Source organism: Alosa pseudoharengus, unplaced genomic scaffold (genome assembly GCF_046254945.1).
Source record: "Alosa pseudoharengus isolate Yale_2024_CS ecotype anadromous, Long Island Sound unplaced genomic scaffold, YU_APseudo_1.1 YU_APseudo_1.1_scf_24, whole genome shotgun sequence".
Taxonomy (NCBI): Eukaryota; Metazoa; Chordata; class Actinopteri; order Clupeiformes; family Clupeidae; genus Alosa; species Alosa pseudoharengus.
Window position 1 is genome coordinate 22879454 of NW_027468689.1, and position 11567 is coordinate 22891020.

The 11567-nt window shown below is 47.5% G+C and overlaps 1 protein-coding gene across 1 annotated transcript in view; it reads left to right on the forward strand.

The window, feature by feature from the left end:
• The window catches only part of cntnap5b (contactin associated protein family member 5b), a 75388-nt gene extending 65901 nt beyond the window's left edge, over positions 1–9487 (forward strand). Inside the window, exons 21-24 of the mRNA XM_076302525.1 lie at positions 5725–5812; positions 6716–6919; positions 8077–8151; positions 9243–9487. Of these exons, the coding sequence (XP_076158640.1) occupies positions 5725–5812; positions 6716–6919; positions 8077–8151; positions 9243–9487 (612 nt within the window). The remainder of the gene's footprint in view (positions 1–5724; positions 5813–6715; positions 6920–8076; positions 8152–9242) is intronic.
• The last annotated feature ends 2080 nt before the right edge of the window (positions 9488–11567 follow it).

Genomic DNA, 11567 nt, shown 5'->3' on the forward strand with positions numbered 1-11567 from the left:
TTTTGGCTTTTTTATAGTAAAGCATAAAGCATATTCAGGGTTCCCAGGTTAGGTTAATCTCACTCATCAAGAAATTTCACTTTTGTATGAACTTCAGGTAAAAATGAAAAATAAAGAACTTATTTCTTTTTTTTTTTTAAAAAGACCTGCTTGTAGGGAGAACATTTTGGTCATGTGGTATGAGCATTTCTAGGGCTTACTCCCCAGGTCACCATCTCACTCTCACACACACACACAGGCCACCTATGCAGAGGCGCACCTTGTCAACAGGCAAACCAAGCAACTGCTTGGAGCCCCGAGCCGCTAGGGGGCCCCCGACCTGGTCTTTAGCGCGTTTGCCGGTGGGACAAGTGAGATTTTCGTCCATAGAGATTGAATGATGTATTTTGCGTGCTCCTGTCCTGTTGTTGTACAAACAGTACATCTGTACGTAGGCCCTATGCTATGGCCTTATAAACAGCGGATCTGTGTTCAAGAGTTCAAAGAATCCGCACATATTTTGGCTACTGTGGTAAATGTCAATCGAGGGTGCAGTGATGACGGATCAACATCGGAGTTTGGCATTTAGCCTAGGCTACTTAATGAAGTTATAGTAGGCTAATATTAATTGGCAGAAAGATTGAACATGGTTTGCTACATCTACGACAGTAAACTTCAGCTAGCTAGCGACAGTTACAACTAGTTAAGCAAGGAGATGGTTAACGTTTCTATGTTTGTATTAGGGCTGTCTGCCATAACATGTTAATCGCGATGCAGTAAGGACCAAGCATATAGGCTACGCGTTAATTTTTTAGAACCTGATTGATGCAAAGTGCGTCAAAAAACACACCCCTTCTTCTTTGTTACATTGCTCCGGAACTGTTCATCGCAGCGAGATGAAACATTTATTGCGTGACAGAGCAGAAGTGGGGCTTTCCAACGAGACTTATCTGTACGATGAAGTATGGGGGGGGGGGGGGGGGAATCATGAAATTAAATCAAATTGCATAATATTTACAGTCTACTTCTCTGCGTTCACCTGCGCACCCATTACTCTCGTTTGAATTACTCGCGAACCCGTGATGGCATAGATATGGCAAGCATATCAGATGAAAGAGGAGATACAGGGCTATCCATTGGTACCATGTATATCGATCCTTCTGGCTTATAAAAACAGACAAAGTGACTGCAAAATAATAACGTCATGTACACAAACCAACGCTGCACACCCATTACTCTCGTTTGAATTACTCGCGGACCCGTGATCAGATAGATAGCCTATGCCACGCATGTCAGATGAAAGAGGGGACACGGAGCTATCATTTGATACCAAGTACATCCTTCTGGGTTATAAAACAGACAAAGTGACAGCAAAATAATAACTTCATATAGCTGGACTTACCCCACGTTTTTGTCTGTTTTTGTGGCAAAGCATGTTTATAATCATGCTATCTGTGTTTGTTTCTCTATGGCAAAGCATGTTCATAATCCGGTTTTGAGATCCTAGCAAATTCCTGCATGGCATCCAATTCAAGGCTCACATTGCATCCCAATTTGTTCAACAAAGAAACCCCTTTTTTGCCTCTACTTTGTTCATGGCAATGCAGTAAAAAGTTGTTGTAGAGAATCTATGAGTGCATACACCCTATAGGCAGGCACACACAGGCTAACACGCAAACTCGGGTCAAGTCAGGTCAGATCAGTTCGTGTCACAGATATGGAGCGCAGAAAGGTCATTTTTCATCACTAAATAAAAAAATGCCATTTATTTCTGTAAGGCGCACACCACATATGTCGGTAAATTGCTAAGCCCCAGAGAATCCCTCCACGACCATGGCAATGATATTGCCAGATTCAGGACAGTCTGCTCTACACACACATGTAAGGCAAGTCCAGCTTGCAGTGGTGAGATACATGTCAAAATATAAGAATTTTTATAATACGCTTATTTTTATTATTTAACATAATAACCTAATGGTGGTATAACATAATGGTGATAACACTTGTCGGTAGGGCCCCCTTGGAATTTTTGCTTGGGGCCCCCACAGACTCTAGAATCGCCTCTGCACCTATGTCCAGCAGCTACTAATATGCCAGTCATTAGTTGAAACTGAAAAGGTGTCTGTTCATCTTCAAAAGAAGCTGGTTTTCAAAGTTGCCAGAATTCAGTGCCCGGGAGTTTCAGGCCCAAGACCGGCCCACGTTTTCCATAGTGGTGGAAATTGGATAAATAAAGCAACATTTCAGCTATTACTATCCTGTAGTTTTTATTAGTACCATGGTTCAACAAATGTGTAAAGGTTATATAATGATTCACTTCAACTGAGAAGTTAACAAAAATATTCCACTATTCCACAAGTTAACAAAAACAAAGAAAGAAAGAAAGCCTTTGAAATGTAGCCTATCCCACGCTTCCACAAAGAGGCATATTGAACTAATGTTTAGGCTACATGTTTTTTGCATGGGTAGGCTATATTGTTGTTTGGTGATTTAGCCTACTCCTTTACTACACCCTCTTCTGAGCAAACAAGGCATATAGGTTTATCATGGTAATTGCTCTTTCTTACATTAAATAACTTTAATTTATCCTCTCTACTTGTCCCTGTAGTCATGGCCTTCTCATCACTAATTTCGGGCTCATCATTTTCAGTGGTCGACTGGTTGATCTTCTGCTCAGTCTCTCCTGGCCACTTTCTACCATCCATTCTTCCAGACGCTTGTGTCTAGCCTACTGTAGGGCCGGCTCAGCTATCCGTATCTGAGAAAACTTTTTGGAAAAGACGGGCTATATGGACCCAACCAACTCTTTTTGGGAGGGGAGAACTCCCTCACGTAGGCTACAACCCATGCAGAGGCATTGGTGTCATGCACAGAATGCGGAACGTGTCCTACTTTAAGAAAAGATAGACTAACATGACAAATGTCAATATTGTAGCGATCTCACCCTCAGACAAGATTCACCTTTGGCCAGGACGGCCATTTATTGGAACAGGAAGACTCAAACACAATCAGACATACTAGGATAACTACATAGGGCAACACAGGGGTAGTCTCAGCCGCACATGTAACATACAATAAGGGTTTACGAGGATAAACACATGAGGTACAACCAAAGAGACTAACACGCTAACAAATACACAACATGGTAAACGCAACTACAACTATTATAACCGACATTACACGTTATAGCATTTACTCGCACTGCATTCTGGGAGACACTCATTCAACGTTAAACATGTACATCCACCGACGCTACATAACCCCCTCCCGAGCCATTGTCGTCCCCGGCAATGACAGCTCAGCTCACCGCTCGCAGCTGCGTCACTGCGTCAGTGTCAGTCCCAGTGCTTAGTCCAAGTGACCGGAAAGCCTCCGGCTGCAAATGGAGAGTCCAAGGCGGCCGGAGCTTCTCTGTAGACGTAGGACCCCCAGGCTGTCGGTGGCCCGCTCTTGGCCACTACGACCCCAGGCGATCAGTCTTTGGAGCCGCTCCCGTAGAAAGGCCCGGCACTCTCCAACGGTAACCCCTCCCGACTGGAAGGGCTCTCGGCTGCCTCTGTCACGTCAGTTCTCCCCCGAAAAAGCACCAGAACCGGCCAGACGTGGGTCGTGGTGTCGCTTGGGCCCTCGGTCTTCCGCCGTGCAGCTGCACTACCTCAAACAGCAGCAAACAGTCCCACTGCAAGCCGAACCCCCGGATACGCTGGAACCCCTGCACGTTCGGTAGCCCCTTCTGGCTACTGTGAGAGCTCGTAACCGTTGCCACCTGTCCACAGTGTGCCGATCTCCAGGCGGTCAGCAGTCCACGTTAAGGTCCCTCCTTGCGCTGCCCTCTTGTAGAACTTTTGTTGGCTGTCTCTCGAGCACAACGATGCTCCACTGTGGCGGGAAATGGAGACCCCGACCCTCCCAGCAGGCTCGGGACACACAGGAACTCACACACAAAACATGAAAAACATTGCGCAGACTTGCGTCAACCGGAACGTGCGCACTTCAAATCTCAACAGTCCATAAAACGATAGCTCCCAAGGCTCTACAGGTCGACGTTACCCTCTTGGTCACTAGCTGGAGCACCGCAAGCTCCCGAACAAGCAGCTATGACTCCATCACACTCTCGACCAACAGCTGACGCTCTGGAAGTTCTTCCGTAGCTGGCGGTGTAAACCCGGCCGCTGTGGTCGTGTTCCAAGGTCGTCAGAGAGTTCGCGCTCTCTATGGATGAGATCCTCGGATGACGGCAGCATCGACATCGGCGTCGAGCCGGGAACTCCTCTGCCGGGGCCGCTTCCTCCAGCGCTGGCAGCTCTCGTCGGCTGTGCAGGGCTGGTCCTGCTGGTCGCCTGCACAGGTCCCGCGCCGGGCCGGAAGGTCCTCCATCCTCCGCAGTGGCGAGCTCAGCAGGCTGGCTAGTCCTTAAAAGGACCATTGGAACATCTGCTGAGGTTCGCCGCCATGTTGCTGGTCTGGTCTTCGGCCTTCTTCTCCATCTTGATCTGGCGTAGATCTTCGCGCCCCGGGAGGGGCCCATCCCACTTCTGACACCAATGTAGCGATCTCACCCTCAGACAAGATTCACCTTTGGCCAGGACGGCCATTTATTGGAACAGGAAGACTCAAACACAATCAGACATACTAGGATAACTACATAGGGCAACACAGGGGTAGTCTCAGCCGCACATGTAACACACAGTAAGGGTTTACCACACACATCAACACGAGGATAAACACATGAGGTACAACCAAAGAGACTAACACGCTAACAAATACACAACATGGTAAACGCAACTACAACTATTATAACCGACATTACACGTTATAGCATTCACTCGCACTGCATTCTGGGAGACACTCATTCAACGTTAAACATGTACATCCACCGACGCTACAATATTTTTTCCTCGACCAGCCCAAAAGTGAAGCGGCCCACCGGGAATTCTCCCGATTACCCACCCCGGGCCTGATTCAGTCTTACTCTTCCTGGACTGAAGACAAGTCCTGCGATGCTAAATAGCCTTCACAGGCCGCTGAGGCAGGTAGCGGAGTGTTCAGCTACACAGAAAGCTGCCAATGTACAGAAACATTTCTTGCAAATACGGCCATGGGTGTATGACGTTCTCTTCACCACTACCCTGTTCACCGAGTTCACCACTATCGTCAGGGTGGTCGTCTATGATAACGGGAGGTCCTCCAGTAGGTGCTCGTGCTTCCATGGCGGTTTCAGTTGTGCGTCCTCCTTCCTCCTCCTTTAGCAACGAACACGCGCTGAAATAGAGCGCAGAGTGTGCGTAATGCAATCTAGGAGCAGTGATTCGCCAAACCTCCCTTATTGCAGTCGCACACATTTTAAAAGTATACATTTTAAATAAATTTAAATAGCGAAGTAAAGTACAGATGCGTGAAATGTCTACTTAAGTACAGTAACGAAGTATTTGTACTCCGTTACATTACAACACTGAATGTAGACGCAGTGACATTTAATTATGACTACCTTTTGAATGCACCTCATGGCAATGTCCAGTTACCCAAACCCAACAAAGGTTTGAGAATGTTACATATGACCCTTTCTGGCCACCATAGCGCCTATACATAGAGGCTGAATGGACTGTCAGTGTGATTCATTGGCTGCTGTGGCCTAACACTGTAGATATCTCATTACGATTGCATCGGCTGTCCTCGTGGGGATTCGGAAATGTCACAACACGCTGTCCATGTGCGTTTCTCTTCTGTGTCTTCCCTTCCTAACAGATTGACAGGGACATCAACCAGAAATACAGCTTATCATCTGACAAGGAACTGAACACAATACGCTCCTTAACCCTTGGGAAAGTTACAGGTGGGTAGCTACTGTACTGTATGTAATGACTAGAGTGTTTCTTGGAGGTTTATTTTAAGTCTCTTCTGATCCCTAAAGAAGTACATTTTAAAATACATAAGAATACATTTAAAATGATGTCATTATCCACTCATTATGCCCTGAGTTTTGGTTATTTTTCTCTGACACACTAAAAGGCTCTTGTCGTCCTTGATATTTGACTGAATGACTCTCTCTACAGCTCAATGTAACTCTCTCTCTCCGTGTACCCTATTTCCAAGTGGTGGCCTTTTCTTTCTGGCCAGTCACATTGAGCTGTATAATCCATTTTTTTCTTTACTGATCAACTCTTCACGGGTGACTGCTGCTATAAAGTTGTAGATAATGACAGTTTTTTTTTTTCCCTTCTGTGAACTTTTGAAATCAGAAATTCTTTAAAATGGACGACTGTGAAAGTAGAGGGTGTCAGATCAGATCAGATCAGGCCTATTCAGGTTTTGTTAGTACAAGAATGGCGTTTGGATCAGAGTACAATAAGACATTCCTGCAGTTCAGCCAGCAGACTATGGTGCGAATATCTTCTTAGTCATTTCATCGATAGGTCCGGAGCATTATCACATATCAATGATGAATCGTTAGTGCTCGCTTTTGACTAAATAAAAATGTTTCTTAAGGAGTTGCTGCTTCAACCCTGGGCTCTGGCATTGATCTGGCAAGCCTACTCTGCAGTTGCATTTATCTTTAGCCTTGGAGCATTCAAGCCAGATGAATTGTCATGTCAACGCACAGTCGATGCTTACCGCTGAGTCTGATTCAGTGAGACGAAAATTTGACTTAATTAATTCCCATGAAGCCAACGTAAAGTTAACATATCTGTCTTTCTCACACACACACACAAACACACACACACACACACACATACAGGGCGCGTGGGCATGGACGAGGAGGTCATCCAGGCGGGATCCAAAGGTTTCATTGGCTGCTTGTCATCAGTCCAGTTCAATCACCTGGCTCCTCTAAAAGCAGCGCTGCTGAATCGAGGCAGCTCATTGGTCAGTGTGCTGGGGAACCCGTCAGAGTCGAACTGTGGGATACTGGCAGATAAAACATCATCGCGCTCACAAGCAGGTAGGCCAGTGTGTTTTCAGTATTGCCATCACACAAATACAGCCATATATTAAAACAAATCCCTACACGGTCCATAGTACCCAATTAACCCTTAAAGGTGTACAGTCACACCGGTGTGACGGGAATGTTGGAAAATTAATGTTCTAAAACTGATAGTTCCGGTCCTTGATTGTGATTGGATGAATCACGTTCGATGCCGTTGTAAAATGCATCATAAACATCATACCTTGACTGCATTTCGTTCTATATTACTGCGCTACCATAACTTGATACAAAAGTTAAAGTAGCTGCGTCTCAACGTTGAGCCACCATTCAGATAGAGGAAATATATTTATTGGCGGAAGAATGATTATCTAGGAATAACTTGTTCTACAACAGCTAAGGGGGGGGGGGGGGGGGATTAGGCACTCCGCTAGCGTGTCCTGCCTAAAAACGCCCTTTAGCTGTTGTAGAATTAGTGTAACCTACGGCATCTCTTAATTCTGAAGAATATCTGGGTTCATTGAATTCAACATAGAATTTTAGAACCTTGAATTGTTGCGGAACGGAATCTTATGTTAGAATGTTCAAAAACCCACAAAACAACAATTTGCATTTATATACTGTAGCACTTTATCAAGGCTACTAAAGTGCTCTACAGTGAAGCTGAAGCTGTGTCATACTTGCACAAGGCCATGGTTGGAGGCTTCAAGCTTCAATAAGATTTACATCTTACCTCCCACTTTGGAAAACAGAAGCCCTCTGAACTAAGCCATTCAGTCATAGATAATTGTATGCTCCCAAATTCCCAAAATATTAATGTTAAAATTGACAGGTGTGCTGTGGATTTTATCTCAAGGCTAGTGTAATAAGAAATTAATTGGCTTTGTTGAATGACACATAAAAACTAATTCATGACAAACACAGAGTTGGAAAATAACAATTATGGGTAAATTAAACATGCAAAAAAGTTCCCCGAAGTCCTGAAGTACAAATTCTCAAATTAACAGTAAATTAATATGCAAACATTCACCAGCTTTTATTCTGTATCAGAGGCATCAGATGTGCGCCTCACTCTCTCTCTCTCTCTCTCTCTCTCTCTCTCCCTCTCTCTCTCGGCTATAAAAATTGATTGTTGAGGAGTATTTTCTGTTCCCTCTCTCTTTCTCACGTTACAGATCACTCAGAGGAAGACGGCAACGGCAAAGAGAGGCTCAAAAACGCCGAGCAGAGTGACTCAGCAGTAATTGGAGGTAGCTGTCTCCCTCTCTCTCTCCCTCCTTCCGTCTCTCTCTCTCCTTCCCCCTTCTCCCTCTCCCTCTCTCTCTCTCACACAAATAGCCCACCGGTGGAAATAAACAAAGTGTGAAATGAATCTCGGGCCCATAAGCTTTGGCGCGGAGGAAACTCCACGTCTGGCCAGGAGTCACCTTGCCAGATGAATTAGCCCCAGGTGATGTAATTTGCGGCAGGAAGGTTGCATTGACTTCCTTATCAGGTGGGATTGCATCTGAGGGAGTTTGTAACCTGTCAAGAGCAACCACATTCCTATAGCAATGCTGGGCCTGCTACGGATCTGACAGAAGAATCAGCAGTAGAGATTAAACAGACCCGAACCACACGCACACACAGACACACACACACACACACACACACACACACACACATATACACACACACACACGCACGCACACATACACACACACAACAGATGCACACACACATACACACACACACACACACACACACACACACACACACACACAGACACACACACACACACATACACACACACACAGACACACACACACACACACACACACACACACACACACACACACACACACAGACACACACACACACACACAGACACACGCACACGCACACGCACACACACACACATGCACAGCCTGGGAAAGAACAGATTAATTGATTCAAGTCAGGCTGAATGCTCGTTCTCTCTCCCCGCTATCTGTCCCTTCTCCTTTCTTCCCTCTCTGTCTTCTTGCATTTCTCTCTCTCCCTCCTTTCCTCGATCTAATCTATTTATCTGTCTCTCTGGATCTCCCTCCGTCTGCTTCCTCTGTCTGTTGTCTTGTGTCTCTCCCTCTGCCGCTCTCTTCCTCAATCTCTCTGTCCTCTTTGGAACTGTCTTGTTGCATCTCACACACACTCTCTCTCCCTCTCTCTCTTATTCTCTCTGTCTTTCTCCCTCTAACTGTCTTGTTGCATCTTCCTCTCACGCTCTCTGGCTCTCTTTCTATCATTCTCTCAATCCCTCTCTTTCTAACTATCTTGTTTCATCTCTCTCTCTCTCTCTGTCTCCCACACTCTCTCTGGACAGGTCTGATAGCCGCGGTGGTTCTGGTCACCCTGTGTGTGGTGGCGGTGATGACCCGGTTCCTGTACCGGCATCGGCACGAGCGGGCCCAGCCCATGGCGCCGGTCAAAGAGAAGGAGCAGCAGCAGCAGCAGCACGTCCTCCCCCCGCCCCTGGAGTCCAGTCGCCGTTGCGTCGCCGCCGACCTGGACCTGCACCTGCACAGCGCCATCAGCGTCCGTGACACCAGGAAGGAGTACTTCATATGACCCCCTCCCCGCCCCGCCTCCTCCACCAATCCCCTCGCCCCGATCCGCTGACCGGTGCAGTCCCCCTCTACCGTCAGAGAGGAGTCTCTTCAGGGGCGGACGAGAGAGGACCACTACGTCTGTGTGTGGCTATGCAGATGTTGTCTTGTGCTCCACCTCCCCATGTTATGCCACCCCCTTACCTGCCCCTTACCTGCCCCTTACCCCCCCCCACACCCCCCCACACCCCTCCAGAACTGTGGGCCCCCTCCCCCCACCTGATGTGTTGTCGTAGGGTAACCAGAGCTGTGGGATTGTCCACACCAGTGTGTGTGTGTTTGTGGGGTGGAGGTTCTCGGAAGGCTTCAGAGCCTGCGTCGGGTCTTTCCAAGGAGATCCCCCTTTCCTGACTTGCTTCAGTGACTACGAGGCTGCGTAATGTGTGTGTGCTCGTGGCAATGCCAGCCCATATCTGCTGGCATAAGAGTTTCCATGACATTGAAAACAAACAGATGCTTAGGAGCGGTACTGAATGAGCAGACACATTAGAATGAGGCAGCGAAGGGGGCGAACGCTGCCCAGCCCAGAAGAGGGGCTGACCGGACTGAGCAGGAGGGGGGAGGACTCGGCACTGCATCAGCACGAGCACAGGACGGACCAGGAGGCCCGCAAACGCTAGACTCATCAGTAAAAAATCATCACTGGACACACAGAGAATTTGGCGAGCCAGCCAGTCTACCCCCAAACCCCCCCCCCCCGGACCACTTCTTGGCCAGATGGTGCCGGCCAGTCCCAGTGGTGGGCATGCGTTTATTCTTTTTTTTTTTCTCTTTTTTTTTTTGTCGGAGTGAGTGTGCCAACTGGCGAGAGTGAACCAGACAGAGCTACACTTCACTCCTCCCTCCCCGCTCCCCCTCTCCCTTTCTCCCTCTCTCTGCTCTGTCCCTTTCTTGCGCGCGCATGGTGGCAGTGGTTGGGGTCTGACCCTCCCTCCATCTCTCGCGCACGGCGGCAGTGGTGGGGTCTGCTTGTAGCTCCCTGCTGCTCCTGGGCGGTCTTTATGAGCTGATGTTGCCTTACCCAGTGGTGCACTTGTGCCCATGCAATCAAACTCACAGTGTTCTCAAGCCTGCACTCGGCAGGGGGTGTAACGGCCGACCCTCGCCAGTTACCGAGACAAATAATCGCCCTGGTACCGCCCAGCGTTTGTGTGTGTGTGTGTGTGTGTATGTGTACGTGTGTGAGTGTGTATGTGTGTTTGTGTGTGTGTATGTGTGTGTGTGTGTGTGTTGCACAGATGCAAACACACAAGCTTTTAGGACCAGGGGGGCCAGTGGCAGAGTCCATTGTATACTGCTCATGCAACTTTAATCCCCATCAAACGCCTGCTGGCACACAAAGCCACTAAGCAGAATTTCACAGTCAAATATTTGCTGAATCGGGACGAACAAGAAAGGTTTTGGCTTATGAACAAGGGTCCGTCTACGAGTGGGCATGCTCTGGCCGAGGTATGTGTGTGTGTGCCTGTGTGTGTGTGTGTGTGTGTGTGTGTGTGTGTGTGTGTATGTATGAGTGAGAAAAAAGCATGCGTGCACACATACACACATCAGAACTGCAATGCCACCCCCACTCGGAATTATACATGCTCATCCAGTCTTTGTTTATTATTTATTTATTTATTTTTTTTGTTTGTTTGTTGTTTTTCCTCTTCTCCTTTCTCCGTGGAATTCGGAGGTTGACACGAGACAAAAGCTTCGCGTCACCTGTGGATTCTCAAAATGATCACCACAAGCCCACGACTGCTCAGCTTCCTGCCAGTGCAGATGGTTCTAGAACATCTAAAACACATCTGTTCCGGAGCCCTGGCAAAACGGTCCTCACAAATCCCCATTCTGGACGTCTGCCAGCGCTCTCTCTTTCCCAGCCGTCCTCAGAAAGGTCTCTTCATGTTCCCTTCTTTTCTTCTTGTCTTTTGTGTCTTTCATTATTTACAGCAGGTTTGTTTCCTACCCCCCCCCCCCCCACCCCACCCCCCCAAGCTCACAGACACACACACACACACACACACACACACACACACAGGCACACACACACATACACA